The sequence below is a fragment of the Mixophyes fleayi genome, chromosome 1 (genome assembly GCF_038048845.1).
Source record: "Mixophyes fleayi isolate aMixFle1 chromosome 1, aMixFle1.hap1, whole genome shotgun sequence".
NCBI lineage: Eukaryota > Metazoa > Chordata > Amphibia > Anura > Limnodynastidae > Mixophyes > Mixophyes fleayi.
This window is the reverse complement of record NC_134402.1, coordinates 356557892-356579691: the sequence shown is the minus strand read 5'-3', so window position 1 is coordinate 356579691 and position 21800 is coordinate 356557892. Positions and strand designations below refer to the sequence as shown.

The 21800-nt window shown below is 38.1% G+C and overlaps 1 protein-coding gene and 1 long non-coding RNA gene across 2 annotated transcripts; one reads left to right on the top strand and one right to left on the bottom strand.

The window, feature by feature from the left end:
* Window positions 1-735: 735 nt before the first annotated feature.
* B3GNT4 (UDP-GlcNAc:betaGal beta-1,3-N-acetylglucosaminyltransferase 4) lies at window positions 736-12342 on the top strand. The gene is made up of 2 exons (XM_075192847.1): window positions 736-1429; window positions 10771-12342. Exons 1-2 carry the CDS (start codon window positions 1331-1333, stop codon window positions 11890-11892), a joined length of 1221 nt encoding a protein of 406 aa, XP_075048948.1. The 5' UTR covers window positions 736-1330; the 3' UTR covers window positions 11893-12342.
* A 1597-nt stretch (window positions 12343-13939) lies between these two features.
* Window positions 13940-19886, bottom strand: LOC142095139 (uncharacterized). The gene is made up of 2 exons (XR_012677747.1): window positions 17963-19886; window positions 13940-17250 (listed from the first exon to the last, which is right to left on the bottom strand). It is a non-coding gene; the product is annotated as an uncharacterized LOC142095139 (long non-coding RNA).
* Between the last annotated feature and the right edge of the window lie 1914 nt (window positions 19887-21800).

The window sequence follows — 21800 nt, the reverse complement described above, 5'->3', positions numbered from 1 at the left end:
TGGCATTTTGACCTGTACTTGAGTGTTCCATTTACTATTCTGGTGTCGTTAGAACCTGTAAAGTATAGAATGAATTGTGTGTCTTGTAACACTACCATGTAAAAGCTAGATGAGCAGAGGAAGTGTGACATACATCACATCGCATCGAACGAGAATCTCATGCTGTAGACTGAATGACAGTGGTCATTCAAATACATACCACTGTCATACAGTCTACAGCATGAGATCAGGGCCATCTTAACAACATTATGGGCCCCCGGGCAAAGCAGTGCACCGGGGACCCTAGATATAGATGTATACAGATATAGATATATAGAGAGGTATAGATAGATGTACTTGCTCAGTGACCCTTGTAGGTTTTTTTCTTTTGCAGGATTATTTATTCTCATTAAGAGCCGTGCCTATGGGGCCCCCTTGCCCGTGGGGCCCCCGGGCAGCTGCCCATCGTGCCCAATGGAAAAGATGGCCCTGCATGGGATTCTCGTTCTCAACATACTGCTTTGTGATCCATCCATACACACAAATAAAGCAAACCAGCACTCACAGGTCTTGTAAAAGTGCAAAATGGTATAAAATTATTCATCAACGTTTTGGATATCTTCAGGGTCCTATTTCAAGACCGTCTTTGATCACACAGCAGTCTGTGGAGAGCTAGAACCACATTCAGCGTATTGCTAAGTACACCCCCATTTCCTATTAGCATGCAAGGCAGGCAGCTCTCCTTCACAATGAAATCACAGCTCCTTTGTGTTGGGTGTTTGATTCATGCCTTATTATCTCTCAATAAACAAGAGCAACAAAGTAGATATATCACAAATAAATGGCATAGCTTCCAAATTCTATTGACTATGTAAAATAAACTCTATAGAAAAACTATCCTATATATTTACATTTGATAACTGCACTATCCAAAAACACCAGTGCTAAATCCCATCACCTGCTCTTCAGGAAGCCGCAGCTTAGCAGAGGATTAACAATTAACTACAGCAAATGTCTAAGAACGCCTCAGAGAACGTCTCAGAAAGAGGATTCTGTTCTATCTTCTCTTCCCCGATGTCTGAGCGTTCCTAGGGTACCAACCAGCAGCTGATGCCAGCTCAGCCCAACGACGGCTGGATGCTTTCTAAGAACCGAGTTACTCTCATGGCAACTTCTAATAAACCATCGTCTAATCAGTGTGCGGTGATCACACTGCAGCCGTCCGGTACTAAGGACTGACGGGACCGGACGCCCTTACAGCCCGCGCTTTGGGAGCGACGTTACTAGGACAACGAGCGCCGCCTGGGTCCCTGACTGGTCAATGAGCAGAGCCGGTGCACGGAGGAGCTGAATGGCGGCTTTAGCTGCTCATTGTAGTACAGGGGGCAGACCGGCGGCCTCGGCATGTACACGCTGCACAGAGCTGGGGTATAGCTGCTGCCTACATAAGGTAACGTGTTGTCGGTGGAATTAGCTTTTGATTAATTGCGCGCTGATTTACATGATGGTATAAGGGAAGCCACAACTAAGTATTACAGAGAAATCAATTCTGTGCAGCTTACAGAATAAGGACTGCATTACTAATCTTAGACATTTTTTTCAATTTATTATTTTGGGTTTGTGCATAAGTCATGATAATATACATTTATTATTTTTCCTTTAGGATGGGAACAGGAATGATTTTTAGTTAATTAATTTTTTTATGTGCATTTTATGGTTAAAGGGGAGCAAAAGATCAATAAGTCTCATGTTTCTTTCCTTGAATAATTTTGCAGAAAAGAGGCCAAGTGTATTCACATATGGGTGCACTCTGATAGCAGCATGTTACTTATTCAATATTAAAATTCCATATTTTATTATTTGTTATTAATGTTCTAAATCTCACAAATACCAAATACATTTTCTTGTGTAGCCACCATAGTGTTGTGTATAATGAAAGAAAAAAGTGTCAAGGCACGATTAAAAAATACATTTTAAAAAAAAAAATTGGGAATCCTTTCCTTCAACCTCTAAATAACAAGATTCTAAAATATAAATTTAACAAAATTCTCTTATAGTTTATGTAAGACTAGGAGGGGGGGGAGAATTCAGTTAAACTCATTACACTCACGAGTTACGTGGCCCGCTCACTATTACCATTACTACAGTAATTTCAACGCTGATTTTTGTTCGCAGCTCAGAGAGAAGCGAGCAGAAATCCCCGTTAAAAGTACCAACACTGTTCTATCATTGAACTACATTTTTAGTTTGGTTTAAAGATCAAATAAAACGTTATGGTGTGTTTTGGAACGATAATTGTTTATCGTTGGAGTGTACAAACTAGTGCAATATCGGGCTGAACGGACATTTATCGTGTGATTGGCCTGATAATCGGCTGAAAACCCTGTAGTGTGTTTCCAGCCTAATTCAGGTGTGTTTCCTGTGTGATCTCCGGGTTCATTTATGGTGGACAAATCTATCTGTTTATTTCTGCAATATCAGGAATGTTGCGCCAAGTTCTAAAGCTTCTGCGTTTCACATTCCCATTTATGTGTGTGTCACAATATTGTAAGCGTCACAGTCTTTTGTGAGTCTGCACCTTAATACAAAGTGTATTCTCCACTATTTAGTGTTCTTATTCCAATTGTCTTTAATCCCACAGCATAAAGTATATCATACTAGCTTGTAATTAGTATAGGAGCACAATCCTGATTACAGTGTTTCCCATTCACATTACATTTTGCATTCAAGAAAACATTTCAATCACTGTTCAGTATCATGCGTTATTAGTGATTACAAATACCACACACTTTCCACTTTATTAAGTCTTTATTATATCAGAGAAATAAGTTAGAATGATATGTAATTCAGGTGACCTCAGAGTTCATTCACAGACAAATCTATTTAATTAATCTTGCAATATCAGGTGTGCCCAGGGCTGTCAAGAGGAATTCAGGGCCCCAGTACAACAAATTCATGGGGCCCCCCTCATAGTTGAGTAAGCTAAAAAATGTTGCGATGCCTTACGGCTGCAAAATTTTTCGGGGATGTCGTCATACGATTGGGTGCGTGTCAATGCGCCATTGGGGCGTGGCTAGCACATCAAAATCACTAGGTCCTGAATTCCCCAGAGTGGGACATATGTCCCAGCACTCCTGACTTTCAAGACATCTAGCACCACAGTGTAGTAGTGAAAGAATGCAGTGTGTACAGAAAGAGTTCAGTCTTGGCCTGCACCTTACATTGGGCACAACACTCACCAAAAATTGCCATTGTCCCTACTAGAATCACAACATTTCACACACTCTGCTGCTCTCTCCAACCTGTTCTCATTTTCACCACCTGTGGCTGCTGCTTTCTTTAGTTGCGACTTGTCTGGATGCTGGAATGTTGGAGGACCTATTTGAAAGAAAAAAAATGGCTACATTTAGAAAATTACAGCCAGACCCAGCGTTAAATCAATAGCACCCACAATTAATAATTAGGCCTTCCTCCAGCCCCAACATTAAAATCATAGTATTCACATTTAATAAAGGAACCTATTTCCCTTCCTGCAAACAGCCTAGCAATACCTATTTCCCGCAACCATCACTGCCATTAAATAATTCATAGTCACATTTAGTAAATATACCTCATTCTCCCCAAACTCACCCCCACATTCAATAGCCCCCAAACCACCCAATCTTAAATTAATAGTCCCCACTTTTAAATTGCCTCACCATCACCCTACAAACAAAACAGCACCCATTAATTAGCCAACACCTACCTCACACACACTACATTGCAACAAGCCCGTTGTGCCATTACACACACATTACTGTGCCCCTTCATCACAACTACACTATGCCCTCTTATGCTAACACTATGCCCTCCATGCTGCTCTCCCCCCTTCTTTTTTACTCTGTGCCTCTCAATCCCTTCTTTACTCTGTGCCTCTCCCCCCTTCTTTATAGCACTTTCCCTTTCTCCTTACCTCTCCGTTTCTTTACTTAACTTTTGTTAGCTTCTTTCTTTTCTTCTCTTCTTTCTTCATGCTTTGTCCTGGCAGCGGCGCTCCTCACCAACGAACGAAACGGACCCACACCCGACGGGATGGCATCTGCCGTCAGGCCAGTCCCATAGTGAGCTTCCTTGGGCTAAAATTTGTTAGTCCCTTACTATTCTCATAATATCATTCTAAATTTCTGGCACTTTAAGTGGTTATAACTGTACCATATATAAATGTATGATTTGTTGTTAGATCTATTTTCAAATAAGAGACTTCATAACTGTATAATTATCTTCAAAATGCAGCCAGACTCAATTGCTTTGACAGTCTACAAGTTACACTACTAGAGTCCTAGTATTAGGTGTATGTTTAAAGCACACTCACTGACAAGATTATAACCTTTCCCAGTCACATGATGTTAGAACTCCTGATAATTGTTGAGTGGTTTCGCTGATAACTGCCTGCTGTTATAGATTCATACTGGTATCCAGGGCAAGTTTTAGCCCAGTGAAGGGGGGATATGAAACTAGGCTCAGCAGCCAATTAGGAATATTTTGAAGGGGAAAAAAATGCAGTGACCCAGCCTAGGGGCAGATGCCCCCTATTGCCCAGCCAGCCCCTGCTGGTATCTAAATGTTGATGTATAACTTTCTGTCTTCTATATTTCAACATGACAGCAGGTCTCCTTAATGCTTAATAATCCATAATCTAAAATAATTGTATTCACATATCTCCTCCCTATAGCCAGTTTACATTTCACCTATTTGCTTCTTAAGTGGATTTTCTTAAACTTTTTGAGGATGCAAGAATGGAACCCTTTGGTTAGCTTTCTTACAAAATACTTTATTCTTTGTCTTCTACTCTCTTTAATACACTCTCTGCATAAGGTGTGCACTTGTTGATTCTTCACCATGTTTAATATAGGTTTGCTTTTTGTTTTGGATGCTTGTAATAAACTGTTATTTAAAAAAAAAATGGAACCCTCACTTTATTTAAAATTAAATTTTTAATCCAATCTTTGTCACTTTTGTTCAATGCTCACATTCTGGAAGCATCAAAAGGGGTTTAAAGACTGTACTGTATCAAATCATTTTGAGCTACATCATGACTGTTCAGTCTCTTCTCTAAAGAATTTTCTTGGAACGGAGATAAATAATCATCATTGGACGAGCAGGGATATTAATACAAAGTTGGCACACAGCGATGAGGTTGAATACCTTGATCCCCATTGGCCTAAATTCATACTTTAAAATAATGGTTTCTAAAATAAAGACTATTATCTGCTGTAGCATCATATTTCATATTCATATATCTACATTTTCAGTAGTTCAGTATAGTAGGTTAACCCATTGGAATATAAGTCGGTGTTAGGCGTTGTCATGGAAACAGGACATGCTGGTTAGCGGTACCTGGAGGTGAGATATCGTTGTGGATTTATTTGGCGATAGATTATCGGTTGCATTGCCTCTCAATATTACTATAGGATGATTGGAAGATCTATCTGAATTTGATAAGGTTAAAAATGCTTTGCATTTAACCGTTTATTTGATATTAAAGGGATGTAACTTAACAGTGTAGACATTATTAGTTTATTGTTTATATTTGTCATTATATATTTGTGTGAGTGAACAAATTCACTTAATTTATATAAATTATCTATTTTGGAATGTATATAAGTTTTGCCAGTTAACCAATACCTGACAGAGGCGATTAACTTGTTGAGGCCTACACTAGATATTCATTTTCACCATGGAGTTTCTAAGCCTTGAAAAAGATCACTGTTTGTGTCGAAACGCGTTGAAGACAAGCTAAAGATTTGAACAATCTATCTGCCAGTAGGACCGCCGATAGGAATCCTAAACCTGGGATAAAGACACTGATTTCTATGTGGTTACAGTTACTTCTTTCTGGTAGGAGAGCTCATCTGATCCCAGCTGGGAAACATTATATTGTTTTTATTCTATTTTAGAGTAGACTGATTTTATGATTAAAAGTGGATATCTTTTTCTTATTCCTTTTATGACTAAATTAGCTTATATGACTGAGGATTGGAAACTATGAGGCAGATACGCAAGGTTAAGGGTGATGTGCCTTTATTAATTAGTTTGAAAGTAAGCAAGACTACAAAAGGAGACTAGTTCTGATTGTTCGGGAGTTCACCATAGAATTTGTCAAGGTGATTTGCATTTCAAGGTCTACACTATTAGTTTTTGATGTAAATGGTGGATAAGGTGTTTGGAGATCCTCTGGGGTATTATGGTCTCCATAGTTACACCCTTGTAATTGTTAAGTGAAATTCAAATATATGTGTCTGCTTTACTTTTAAGATATTATTGAAGTACTACTCTAATATATATATAGCCACTATATAAATGCCTAGTGGCGTGTGTGAAAAAAACAAAACCAAGCTGCAGCACCACCTGCTGGGCAGAGTTATACACTGACCTATATATTTCTTGAAGGAGAAGTGACAGTTGGGAGTGGTTGCCGGGGGTGACAGTGGGGAGTTTTTAACACCTTAAGTAGCTTGATGAAGGATGTGGTGATGAAGATGAAGGATGAGGTGATGGAGAAAAATGATGAGGTGGTGACATGTGGACAAAACCACGTTAAAAAAGGGCGCTTGCGTCGGGAAGTAACGCTCTTCCCCTGAGGAGGCCTGGGCTAGGCCCAAATGCATGACAAGAACCTTTTTAACACCTTAAGTAGCTTGATTTGACTAGAATGCATGAGTATCATGCACGGGTTAACTTGTATTTTATATATATATTCTTGGAGTCATTTTTGGAGATCGTATACGGAAGAAAAGGACTGTTTGGGCATGTGATATTTTTGGACTAGTGTATGAATAAGAAACTTACTGTTTGCACCGGTGACATTCCTACTTGGTAATTACCTATACCGCCATCTTTGCCAGGTATCACTCGGTGGTATGGGCACTTTGAAGATGCATATGATTTTTTCTGCGAAACTGCAATATAAGTGTGGTGGCCCTTTCGTATCTACATTTCGAGGCAGCACAATATTGAGTGATCGTATATAGCATATTTTGAGTGCCTCAGTTTTGTTGTGTAAAAAACTATGGGGTGACTTAAACCATATTTTTATCCTTTAAAACCGTTTGAGCTGATACATCATGTAGCATTTAACACTGTTTTAATACTAGTTAACATATTGGCTTATATTAAATACTGTGTTGAGGTGGTCAGATTCCCGAGGTAACCAAGTATCTCTGGAACCAGAAACTATTCCAAATCACCAGTCAGCTCCATCAACAGCGACCCAATGCTTGAGGGAGAAGTGACATTACAGGCGCTGACCACAGTGTTTATCCTTCAGAGACCTGAAGGAACCCTCATATGTAATGGTTGTCTGAAATTTAATCGAGAGACCGTTTCTGAAACAATCTTTTCATTGAATGATTTGTACACCCTGCAGAAAAATCTAAATCTGCTAAACTTAATATAGTAAGTATCCGCCCAAAATAATCAATCACATAACTATAATTGTTAGTACTTAACTGTATTTCTGTGTTTGATCTAGAGATGCTCACTGACCCCTGTGTTTTGGTTTTGTTTTTGTTTTTGGATCTGGATTACCTTCGTGTTTTGGTTTTGCAAAACCGCCCTTGCGTGTTTTGGTTTTGGTTTTGTTTGGTTGTTTTGCTATTTTGATTTAAAATCAATGGTTTTTGGGCCTAAAATAACCAAATTTAGTGCTCCACCTGTTTCTTGGATAAGCAATGTAATTGTAAAACTAATAAATTATCCAAAAAACAGTTTCATTCCTGGTAGGCCTTCATTAATTCTACACACAAACCAGATTGTCTTCCTCTCCATCTATGAATATTGGCAATGCAGCCATCGTCTTTAGATGTATATTACACCCTACACTTATACTTAAATATGTAAAGAAATGGACAAAGGCAGTTTGGTTTCTGTATCTCTAGGCCCCCCTCCAGTTGTTGAAAATACAAAAAAATTCAGGCGTTATAGACTGTACAATATTAATTGAAATGGAGAAAGCCAGTTTGGTTTCTGTCTCACTAGGCCCCCCTCCACTTGTATAAAATACCAAAAAATTCAGCCATTATAGACTGTACAATATTAAGAGAAATGGACAAAGACAGTTTGGGGACACCCTACCCTTAAGGAGAAATTGCCCAAACAGCAGCCTTTCAAGACGGTACGTGATATGGAAATGCCCCAAGTCCCTTTCCTCTTTGGGGGGGTAGATTGCACCCTACACTTACATAGAAAGTTTTAAAAAGATGTTATCGTCATCATCTTCAGCTTCATCCTCGCCCTCATCAGTGTGTACGTCATCATAACAGACTATCAATTCATCGCCGCTTGAATCCGCCATTATAGAACAGTCAGCGCTTGGATGTCTTGGATGGTGAAGGCCTTCCTCGTGGAAGATGTAGTTCATTTTTATAAACATCATTTTCTCCACATTTTTGCGAAGTAACCTTCTACGGCGTTCACTGACTAAGTTCCCTGCTGTGCTGAACACTCGTTCAGAGTACACACTGGAGGGTGGGCAGCTTAAGTATTGCAAATCAAGTTTGTACATGTGTTTCCAAATGGCCTGCTTTTCTTCCCAGTAAGGAAAGGGACTGTCTGACATTTTCATATCAGTTACCTCTTGAAAGTAATCCTCCAACATCCTTTGCATGTTTATACTCATATTGGATGGAGTTATGGGCAAGGTCACACATTTTTGGGAAAAATCCTTCAAACCAGCCCAGATGTTAAACTGTTCTGGTCTGCCCTCTGCGTCCTCCCTGCTTTTTTTTAGGAAAACAACGACACTAAAAACTGAACTTTCGTTTGCAAAGCAATGGTAATCATATAAGCTATTTTACCCCAAAGTTTACTAGTCTCTTAAATGTTTTGAAGCAAAATATGCATTTGTTTATGGTTCTTTCTGAAGAAAAAAATGGAAGGAGCCTCAGGTTGTTTTCTAATTTCTAGCAATCATGCAATTGCCTGCACTCAGAATGTATAACATGGTTATTTGTGTTACTGTCACCTACCTGTCAGTTTGAACCAGTCTGGCCATTCTCCTCGGACCTCTCTCATTAACAAGGCAATTTCACCTACAGAACTGCTGCTCACTGGATGTTTTTTGTTTTTGTTTTGCTCACCATTCTTTTGTAAACTCTAAAGACGTGTGTTTGTGGTCAAAGTCGCTTGGATCACATTATTTTTCCAATTCTGTTTGGTCTGAACAACAACTGAACCTCTTGACCATGTCTACATGCTTTAATGCATTGAGTTGCTGCCACATGATTGGCTAATTAGATATTTGAATTAGCAAGCAGATATACCTGATAAAGTGGCCACTGTTTCTGTGTGTGTGTGTGTGTGTGTGTGTGTGTGTATATATAATTTCTTTACTCAGAAGTTTTGGGGGTAATTTTTGGTTATTCAACAAATTGTATAAAAGTACAAGTAAGTAAAGTATATCTTGCAAAATTATATTGCTTGATATTTCTATTATTTTGCTCCTGTTTGCCCTGAGTTCGATTCCAACCATGGCCCCAGTTTGTACATTCTCCATGTGCTTGCATAGGTTTCATTCCACAATACAAAGACTTATATGTAAGTTAATTGGCTTCTGAGAAAATTAGCCCCAGTGGGACAGGGACTGCTGTGAATGATTAAATATTTTTTACATTGTTTCATGTAACTGACTGTTTTTTGTTTTTTAAAAAATTACTATTTCTTTATTTTTGCTTTATAGGCAATAATGTGTCCTCGTGATCAACTTTGACACATCCCAGAATAGGGCTGGGTCTCACAAACATTCCAGATTGATAAGTGTCAACCCACACCTTTACACAGCAAAATGCTGAAAAATGGTCGTTCCTTAACGGGACTTCCGAAATTCGCAAATTTTCATCATTAACACTGTCAGATAGTATTGAGAGTAACCATAATAAAGATTTGTAAGAATGTAGGAACACCAATTTGAGATGATCTCTCACCAACTTAGGGTCATTAAAGATAAATGGTTTACATCTATCGTGATTCTTAAATTTGCGGGTTAGAATGGAGCAAATTTAAACTTGTGCTCACAAAATGTATAGCTTCGTAGTATTCCTTTTTAACAGTAAATTTTAAACAAAGTTCATCAATGGCGTATTAACACAGACTCTAATGAGAGCCGGAAGTTCTCCTCACAGCTCCATAATTAAAACACCTGTTATACCCTGTATGACAGTGTGCTCATTCTAACACTTTTTCTTAAATTGTAAAGGACACTCCTTTAAACACAAAGACACTTAAACAGTTGTAGTACCTTTTATGAAAGGTATCTAATCTAATGTCACCTTGTTTTCCGCAGTACATCTGGCAATACTTTTTGGTAGTAATTTTCCTTAAAGGGGAACTATAATTACATTTTAAAATATTCTTTTGCAACTTATCATTTTTTTTTATTTTTTGTTTTGTTTATTGCTTTCAAAAATGATGGTAGACTACGTCTATTTATTCGCAGCAATAACAACTTGTTAAAACTAAACTAATTCCATTGAATAAAAGTTTTTTTATATAAATTTTCAAGTGAAGTAATGTGCAAAGTCAAATTATATTTAATGTAGGCTAAGAAACTGTATTGTGATAAGTTTTCCTTTCCAAATAATATAATTTGATGGAATGCAAATACACATTTTTTTCTGTCCACAGGTGTTGTACACATTAGAACATGCATCTTATGTTGTGTGCCTTATTTAGGAAGTATCTTTTATTAGTATTTAATATATTTATTTTAAGTTCTATGTTCTTCCCAGCACAAATCTTGTTTGTTTCCTTTTACAGAACAAGCATATTCTCTACACAGAGATGATTCTACGAGTGCGAAGCCTTGTGGTCTACACTTTGTCTTTGTCAGTGTTTGTGCTTTTTATCTACTTTCACAAAGCAACTAAACCAACTCCAGACTCTGTTACCCCTGGAAAAGCAAAAACAGAAAGGCGAGAATTTCGCTTCTGGGCTCCTCCATCAAAAAGGGCCATGCAATGTTCTCTAAATACATCCGCTCACGGCGCCTTCTCAACCTTCCCTGAACCTCATCGTTTATTCTTGATGTACAAACACTGCCGGAATTTTTCAACTCTGCTCACGCCAAAAGAATGCGAGAAAGACACCTTCCTATTGTTGGCAATAAAGTCTCTGCCTATCCATATAGACAGGCGGATTGCCATAAGGAATACCTGGGGGAAAAGGCAGGAATTTCAGGGCAAGAAGATTAGGCTGGTGTTCTTAATTGGGAAGACTGAAGCCAGCATACCAGCTACGTCACTTGACCAGCTACTTTCTTATGAGCACAAAGAGTTTAATGACATCATCCAATGGGATTTTATTGACCATTTTTTTAACCTCACGCTTAAGGAGCTCCATTTTCTGAGATGGTTCACAAAAGGATGTAAACACACCAGCTTTATCCTGAAGGGCGACGACGATGTCTTTGTCAACACGTACAATATAATGGAATTCCTTGATGGAATGGATTCTGAACATGACCTTTTTGTTGGGGATGTGATCAGCAAAGCCATTCCCATCAGGAACACAAAAGTAAAATACTTCATTCCACATGAAATGTATAACAAGATTCACTATCCTTTATATGCTGGAGGAGGTGGTTACTTGATGTCCAGGAGGACTATCCAGCGTCTGCATAGCACAGCTGAAACCACCGAACTCTTTCCCATCGATGATGTATTTGTTGGGATGTGCCTTGAAAAGATGAATGTGGCCCCACAGTTTCATGCAGGTTTCAAAACATTTGGTATCCGTAAACCAGTTAACCCATTTGATCCATGCTTGTATAAAGGGCTGATGGTGGTGCATAAATTAACCCCTGCAGAGTTGTGGATCATGTGGACTTTAGTGAACGATAAAGGGATGCACTGTGCGCAGTCAGAAATCTTTGCAAAATAGAGATGAAGAGTTATACCCTCATACGTCATGGTTTATGGAGGCTACATAAAAATACTGTCTACTGTAGAAGTTGGAATTTGTTCCAAAAGTACATATTCCTATTTCCTAGAGAGATGATGGATGTGTTTAGACATAAAGCATTGTAGGAGATGTAGTTCAGCAATAGATGGTATCTAATGAGGTAACTTATTTCAAGAGTGAAAGAGTTAGGATTGGACTATAGGTGAAAGCAACACTAAAGAAAAACATTCTGTTTTGATAGGTTAATGTCTCGTATCACTAAAATGATGTAAATCAATGCAAAAGGGCTGGACATCCCAACTTTATACAACTGCTTCTAGTGCCAATGCTGTCAAATCGCTGACCAATACATCAGTGTTTCCTACAATGTAACAGTTTCCTTATACTGTCCATAACATGACAATGAATAAAATCATGTGAAATATTGAATTTGCAAAATCTTAAATCTTTATTTTTTTTTCTTAAATGAGTGTCACTTTAAGTGTAATACATTTGGTGTATGTGTGTTCGATTTTACAATGCAATTTAATATCTAAAATGCAACACATTTGTTAGAAGTGATTTAATCGCTGGTAAAAATGATTACCGAGTAGTATAGGCAACTGAACAACTGTAATACTTTTATAGAAGTCTTTTATTTGTTCCTACGCTGGACCAATCCTGCTTCAAGTTTTCTCCCAGATAAGGTCTCTGGATTATTATTATTATTATTAGAGAATGCATAATGATGTCAAATATTGAACTACCTATAGCATCCATCTGCATTGTTCAGAAACAGCATGCTTATTAGCTGATGCAGCAACCTGAAAATCTTCAACCTGCTCGACTGTAGCAGCACAGTCAATGTTATCCTACACATATTCTAAATGAAACCATAAGAAAAAGGCATTTATCACAGTGTTATTTTTAGTGTACTTTTTTTATGTGTTTTTGCTGTCTATTTCATGTGACTATAGACTTGCTGGTTCAGCCACGTGCACCTGCACACATGTGAAATAAACATGCTGCACACTTGTATGGTAAAAATGCTGCATGTGTAAATCCTGCACCTGTCTGTCATGTTCCATAAAATGTTCTGGGGAAATCCTTGTAGTTACAAGATCACTAACTTATAATTAATTAATTAATTTTGAGGTATAGCCCCTTAATATAATATTGTCACTGTCTTAATACTATGCCGTTACTGATCTATTTTAATAATTGTGATAGTAATGTCGCTTCAAGTGCACAGATTGTTAGAAAGTATTGACCTAACCTGCAAAGCACAATGACAACTGTGTGTAATGTATTCCAGTGACAAATGGGTGAATGGAAGTTTATTGTGGGAGCTTTTGGGAGAAGAGTAATGGATATGTCAATGTTGGTGTTTAAGGATGTAAATATTTGTGTTCTGGGAATGCAACAAGTGAGAATACAAATCATTAAGGGATGCAAGAGTTTTGAAGACTTGTGGTTTGGAAGTCGCTCTAATATAATGGCCAAAGTAAGCTGATCATTCTCAACCTGGGTTAGCAATGGGCAAGCAACTACAAATGTTGGTAATTGATCACCATACAACATCCTTCCATGCTGAAGACTACACTTTGTTGCACAACAAAATAAAAGCTAGTATAGTTTTTCTGTATACAGTGGAAGTTGTTCAGTTTATTTGTAACACTTTTACATAAAATGCCACAGCACACGGCTGCCAGTAGTAAAAAGACTAAATAAAGCTGTAGACTATTTGAAAATAAAATGCAGAAGTTATGGTTACACACATTTACAAATATGTGCTGACTTATCCTAAATTTGGAACTGTGTATAACTAAGACTTCTGCATTTTAATTGTACGAATAGGAGGCAATTTGTATTTTTCTATTCTCGCTGAATAACAAGTGTTTTGGGGGATTTTTTTTGTGTTTCTTTTATAGTTTCCCCGTATGTCTGATGGGAATGTTAGATCTAGAATTCTGACCCAAGTCTGCCTGTGGTGTCAAGTATATCTGGAAGCGCTTCAATCAGCTGGAGAGAATTGACACAGACCAAGTTCTGTATACAAGGAATATTCTCTAGTTTATTGATACAAAGATACAGGTTTTTATAGGCTACTGAATAAATGAATCCTACGTCATATGCATACAATAGTTTATACCACTAGTTTATGAGAAGCGCTACTGATTAACTTTCTCACGTATTCTTGAGGTGTTTACTTTTCTCCCCCTTCTAAGGACAGATGAGCCTATTATTTCTTATCTCAAGGGGAGTTGGAGATATGCTATGTGCAACACCATGGATACAGTTCCCATACTACCAGCTGGATATGAAGCTCATTATTGTTTTCATAACTGGTTACATTCTTCAGGTGTTCCCTATTAGTTCAACTTCAAGGCCATAGGCTCACATATTGCAAAACTGCAAGTTAACAGAAAAATGAATAATCTCTTCTAGCAAATAATATTTCTATACAAGTTACAATAAAATGGCTGAACAAAGGCCTTATGAGGCCTTAACAAAAAATCATATTTAACATTTCCCATCTTTTATTCAATTTTCGACCCTTTCTCCTCCTACCTACCTAATCCTATCTATAGAACCACATTCTTAATAAGCAGGTACTTATACACATGTAGGAGGCCACATGCATAGAGTTGGTCCCCTTAGGAATCTGTCAACTCATCCCCCACTAATAAGCCTGTGATCCTCCCTGTCCTAACTTGATTTATGAGGAGATGCATTTTGGCAAATGTCCATGTCTAGAAAAGATGGTTTCTTAGAAGATGGTTTCTTAAAAGATGGTTTCTTAAAAGATGGTTTCTTAGTAGGTAGTTAATGAGTCTATAGTAGTTCTGCAGGCCTTGCATGTCCTTTGTTCAATCTTTAGTAGTTTCTTGTTGCAAACTCTGCAGTTCTTTGGCTTTGCTAGTCCAAATAATTCATGACACTCATAGTCTGGTCAGGTTTCAGAAGTAATTTCTGTGATCATCAGAGGTTCGGGATTTTCAGTGGTTCCCTTTTTGGAGAGACAACAATCAAGTGTCAGTAACTTCTTAATCAGCCATATATTTAGTTTCATTATCACCTATACGATCAACAGGATTGCAAAACCATTTGCTACTAATGCCAATATTTCCAATATCCAACATGAATCATTACTGACAACTTTACCAATGAGGTTATGCATCTGCACAAAGACATTTTCAGAGTTTACTCTACTATGAGTGCAAATTGTTGAGCACTCCTTCCCATATGTTTCTCACAGTGGCATAGGCAATATGTCACTTAACTGTCTGTTTCATACTGGGTTAGGGAGGCCTTAATCCCTACTTCAGTCACAATTATTCTGGCAAGACATATCAATACAATGAGACAGTCATTTCTATTTATCAGAACAAGACTCCCCTGATTTGAAGACTTTGCAGTGTTATGCGTGAATCCAGGTGTCTCTTTCCTGTACTTTCACTGCCATGGGAGTCGTCAACAGGACTTGATAAGGACCCTTGTATCTGGGTTCAAGACTTCTCCTGATGTGCTTTCTCACGACCACCCAGCCCCCCAGGGTGCAGTTTATGGGTACCTGTATCAAAATTAGGGTTTGCAATGGAGGAGAATATTTGACCATGTATTTCAGTTAGTTGTTTCTATAATAAGGCAACATAATTCAACAAATCACTATATACATGGTGTAGTTGCTATGGAAAATAACAGCCTGTTCTGTTTGCTGTGCCAAACAATATCTCATATGGTGTTAAACCTGTGTCTTTCCTAGCAGTATTTTTTACTGAGTGCAGGTAAACATGAGATCCATGGCAGACCTGTTTCAGCCATTATTTTCTGCATTTTCAATTTCAGTGTACCATTAAGGCGCTCCATACATCCTGAACTTTGGGATCTGTAGGGGGTGTGATAGTTTCTGGAATCCTTGCCCCGTAAAGTGTATCCCTCTGTCACTTACAATGACCTCTGGTACACCATATCATCAGATTACCTCATTCGCAATTTTCTTGGATAATGCTTTAGCATTTGCTTTTCTATACAGCCATGTCTCCAGCCAGTGACTAAAGAAGTTGACACAGACAAGCACATTCTCAAAGCCCGAGCATTTGGGAAGTTATAAAGTCTATCTGTATCCTCTTATAGGGATATTATGTCTGGGGTGTGCTTTTCCATAAGACAGACTTACTCGGGTTACTTTGTGCACAGACTAGGCATTCTGCCACTAACGACTGTGCTGCTTGGGCGAACCCTGGTACTATCCATAAGCTGCTAGTGAGTACAACCATAGCATCTTTTCCCAGATGCACTTTCTCGTGTGCTATATTGGCCATAATGGTATAAACTACTTTTGGCAGACACAATCGCTGACCTTTACACCACTCCTTGCACTTCTAGTGCTCCATGTATTGCCCAAGTCTTTTTCTTATTTTCTGTTGCTTGTCTTTCCATAAGTTGGAGTGTGCTCTGGTCAAACAGGGGTCAGGGGGTCACCATGTAAATAGACTCCCCTTGGGGTACTGGGGCTATGGCGGCTTCTCGTGCGGCCTGGTCTATTTCACTTAGCTTCGGGGGTAGTATCTCTGTGTGTGTCTTCACCTTCATCACTGTTTGGAGGACAGCTGGAATGCAGTGAACAGTGCCCTGGTATGTTCATCATATTGACTGGTTTGCTTGCTGAACCCATAAGGTCCCTACTTTTCCATACAGGGCCATAATCATGCGCAATTACAAATGCATAACTTGAATCAGTGTAAATATTTACTCTTTGTCCTTTTGCATATATGCATGCAAGTGTCAGGGCCTTTAGTTCAGCTTCTTGTGCTGACATGTGACTCGGTAGAGTCTGTTGAATCACTATTTCTGTGTGTGTGGTTACAGCACACCCTGTATACGGGACAGGATCTATGTGATAGTGTGAACCATCTACAAAAAGAGTGATGTCTGCATCTGGTAATGGTTTATCTTTAATGTGAGATAAAACCAGAGATTCTTGTTTCATTAGTTCTATGCAATCATGTTCAGAAAAATTTTGTTTGCATTTTTTTTTTCCTTTCTTTCTGTTCAAGCTGGAATGGAATTCCCCCAAATCCCTAGGGTAACCCCAATATATACAGGTACTTCTCCCATCTTTTGAAACTTGCTGCAATAAGGCAGCAGGATTCAACATTGTGCACTGCTTAAGTGTAACGTTACTGGGAGTAAGCAGTGCTACTTCATTAGGATAGGCTTCAGTAAGGAGCATGTGGAATCCAAGGAAAAGGTTCTTGGTTTCTGAGTTCCACAAAGTTTACACTCATTAGATGGAGTGTACAGTACAACGGTTAAGACAGATGTGGTAACTTTAATTCTTCTGGAAGAGAAACACTTAGCTTAAATAACCTGTTAATAAGCCACATCATCAGTTCTATTAGTGTATATAATAATGTGTTGGGCCACAATACTCACAAACACATTCCTGCATTGGGTGTAAACCCCTGTAGTCATGGGTTGCTCTTTTCTTTATTTGGTTGGGTTAAACTTTCATATTAGAATTTTCTAATTATGTATAATGATCTATACATTACTATGGGCCTGAGTCTGGTTCTTCCAAACTTGGCTTTCCTTTCTAGTCTAGTACACATCTACAGCGCACAGCAAAGGAAAATAACGTGCAATCTATATTCCTCCTGCTAATATCAATGAACTCCCCTCTCTGGTCTCCCTTGGACCTTTAAAAAACTTAAAATACAGTTTACTCAGATTCCCCTTGTCTGAAGGTCTTAACATATATCTGTGAACATGAGAGGCTCTGGGGCCTCTTGTGCTTCCTTTTTTTTTTTTTGTCTTCTAATAAAAAAGGAAAGGGAGGAAGAAAATACACAGTGCGCTCGGCAAGTGTTATATGTCACTCATTTCACAATAGGAGGGAATGTCCTTTGTGCTGTATATCTTCATACTTAGTAAATCTGGCCGGTAACAAATGTTTTGCTTGTGCTTGGTTTCTGTCACAACGTACGATACCGTTAAGGTAACTGGGTGTCCTAGCACAATATCTATACTCTTTTCAAGCACTAAAGCAGAGTAGTATGCAAGTGACCTTAGCTTGCGACCATGTATTTGTGTCAGTACTCCTTGTACATGTGCACTGACTTCATAACAAAATAATGTGAAAGGCTTGTCATAATCTGGCAAAGCCAGTGCTGGCGCTGAAGTTATTTCAGCTTAAAATTGGTTAAACATTTGGTTCTGCTCAGAGGAGAGTATAAATGGCTTGCTATGATCCAGAAGTGCTAATGCAGGAGCACATACAATTGCTCTTAAAGTCTTAAATCTTTTTCATTTCTGTAAAAATATAGAATTCCCATCAATGCATTACCATACCCACAATAAAAAGAATTATTTACAGTATATGACAATTATAGCACAGTAAATAAGGGCAGTAAATGTCTTTACAAACACTGATTTACTCAAAACTGTAATGAGGATACAAATAAAAACCTTTTGCTTTCTGCACATACAGAAAAACCACCTAGTTCATGCATTTGCTATGCGAATAGCACATAAACTCTAATATCTCTTTCCAAAACAAGGTAATCATTACTCAGAAGAGTTTACGTTATTTAAATCCTTCATTAGTTTATACTTATGTTTGTTGTGGTGCAAAGATGGTGCATTGGAAGTTAAATCAATGCAATCTGGATTGCCTAATGGGTCTTTGCAGCTGGAGACCTGTGAATAAAAAAAACTTTTGCATAGAGATTAACATTTATTTACTAGGAATTACTGTAACTGTAACATGCGTGTATACTGTTATCAGGTAACCAGTGAACAGCTGCTAAAAGCTTAACTGTGACGCTATGCGTTCCATGCCTTGATTTCCTCAAAGGGGCAGTCCCTAATTTCACAAATAGAGAATGTCAAAGTGACGAGACCTGGGCGAGTGTTCAAAGCCACTCCTTTCTTATCATCTCTTAGTACAGCCCTTTTAAATGACACTAATTAAATTTCCGGGTTTAGAAACATTCAATCTGGAATCTTGGTTCCAAGTATTCAACCATTTTAAAAGCAGCACTGTCTCATAAATCAGAGTACTCTCGTTAGACACAATACATTGTGTCTGTAAATCATTCAACATTTTCTCAACAAAATCTCTCTCCCGTGACCAAATATTCACACATATTTCTAGATTCTGTGATTTTCGTGTTCAAAGTAAAAATATATTCACTTAAGTCTCGCTCACAGACGACATTTTATCTCGTAACATTTCTTTAAAGGCATAACAAACCCTCCTGATTTCTGAGAACATTCATCAGCGCCATTTTAACACAGATAAAAACAGCATGTAAGCTCACTCCCACAATTCTCAACTTCATTAAAGAGAAAGCTATATTTCTGAACTTCAGAAACAAAATTATTTTGTTCAAATACAGAAACGGCTTGTTGGATCCCAGCCAGCTTTATTCTGACACTAGTACTTATAGTGATAATGTACATTATTTACAATCTTGTCCGTGCAATCGGACCAAACATTTTAAAACTTCTTTTGTATCTTTTTAAAAGCTTATCATTAAGCAATGAATGTACAACTTTTTCAACCTTGAAACATGTCTCTTGTAAAAAACGGACAAGACAGACAAACATTGTGATTTAAAGTAAATCAAACATCTCTCTTATAGAGCACTAAGACAGAGAACAAACAATGTGAATTATCACGGATCTCTCTCACACGCAGTAAGACGGAGACAAAACTCACATACAGAGAAAGAAAACTTAACTGACATCTTCCAGCCTACTGCTGTGGAACTACAAGTCCCAGCATTACACTAAATACAAGTTAGCTTCAACATGTTATCATCAATCAGCACTCCGGACACATTTTTTTCAATTTTACATACATTGTCAAAAAACAAAAAACAGTGTGCTTCTTATCTCAACACACTGAAATCATTTACACAGAATAAGGGAGGGGCACATTTCACTTATTCAGCTGCACAGGATCAAACATACATTTATAATATACAACCTACTTGATTCATTATTCAGCTTCCGATGCATTTAGCATATCCACATATATTTCGACTTTTCAGATCTCTTAACTTTCCTGTGCCACCTCAAACAATCTCTTGGGGTTTGATCTCAATACCCCTTTGTTCTTGTCACATTACCACTTGCAACACCTTTGTTTCTCCATCCACACATATCTTTGGCTATCCCCGCTTTCTTGAAAAATTCCCTGCAGACCTTCTACTCCCCCATTTCCTTAAGTCTTTGTGCATCATATCTATGAGGGAGCTGCTGTCATTTGTTTACTATCTATATTACTCGTATTGACAGTATTCTGTTGAGTCCAAATCGGGACTCTTATCTAGTTTCTGTGGGTTGTCCTTGCACTGGACGTCCCGTTCTGTGGACTCCTTGTACTGGATGTCCGTGCTAAATAGCTTCTTTGACAGTATCTGGGACGAAGGTCTTTTGGAAATCTCTCTTACACAATTTGGGCAGATTACAGAATCTCCCTTCTTTGATATACCTCTGGGGATGGTGTCTAAAATGTTCACTCAATGTTCAAAACAATAACTCTCTAAATCCCTCTATTCCATTACATGCTTCTTTGATCAATGTCTTATGTGACTTTTATGCTTTATACATCATACATAGGTACAAACACATGCACTCAAAATTCAATCATCTTTCAAAAATCTAATCAACAATACAATTACAGTAAACAAATTGGGTTAATACTGTATTATATTAATCAGATGATACTTGAGACTCACAAATTCGCGTGTCAGGTGCCTCAGACAGACATGAGGTGACCCAGACTAGGAAGACCAACGAGTAGAAATCTACTGACCGCGGATGTTGGGGTTCAATGTGCTGGGAAACCTCCGTTGTCTGTCTTGTAGCCTGCTGGACAGCGAATCTCTGTGGCGACCTCCAAGTTGTTAGATCTAGAATTCTGACCCAAGTCTGCCTGTGGTGTCAAGTATATCTGGAAGCGCTTCAATCAGCTGGAGAGAATTGACACAGACCAAGTTCTGTATACAAGGAATATTCTCTAGTTTATTGATACAAAGATACAGGTTTTTATAGGCTACTGAATAAATGAATCCTACGTCATATGCATACAATAGTTTATACCACTAGTTTATGAGAAGCGCTACTGATTAACTTTCTCACGTATTCTTGAGGTGTTTACTTTTCTCCCCCTTCTAAGGACAGATGAGCCTATTATTTCTTATCTCAAGGGGAGTTGGAGATATGCTATGTGCAACACCATGGATACAGTTCCCATACTACCAGCTGGATATGAAGCTCATTATTGTTTTCATAACTGGTTACATTCTTCAGGTGTTCCCTATTAGTTCAACTTCAAGGCCATAGGCTCACATATTGCAAAACTGCAAGTTAACAGAAAAATGAATAATCTCTTCTAGCAAATAATATTTCTATACAAGTTACAATAAAATGGCTGAACAAAGGCCTTATGAGGCCTTAACAAAAAATCATATTTAACAGGAACATACATATTTTTTTACTGTATACCATTTAAATGGTGTTTGTTTTCTCTTCCCTCTCAATACTGATATATTAAATAACAGAGTACAGCAACAGGCTGGTAATGTATAGATACTGAGAGAAATGTGTATGTTGCTGAAACCCAACATACTAATCAGAGTGCTCATCTTCCTCCTCACAATAGATTACATATATTCAGAACTATGTATTTTGCTAATAAAATAACATCCTGTTCCATTTATCTTTACATTATGTAATGACTATTTCAATGATGCTCTCCACAACCTCTGCTTCCTACTGTAGTCCTCAGGAGCTGCTGCTGGATTCTCTAGCTGTGTTTCAGAGAGCATGGTGATCTTTACTGCTCAGCCTCCTGGTAACTGCAAAACGTCTCACATGAATAGCCAGACGGTATT

Coding starts and splice junctions, on each gene's coding strand:
- B3GNT4 (XM_075192847.1), top strand. CDS start 1,331: ATGGCGGCTTTAGCTGCTCATTGTAGTACAGGGGGCAGACCGGCGGCC. Junction 1,430..10,770: donor ATAGCTGCTGCCTACATAAG/GTAACGTGTTGT, acceptor TTCCTTTTACAG/AACAAGCATATTCTCTACAC.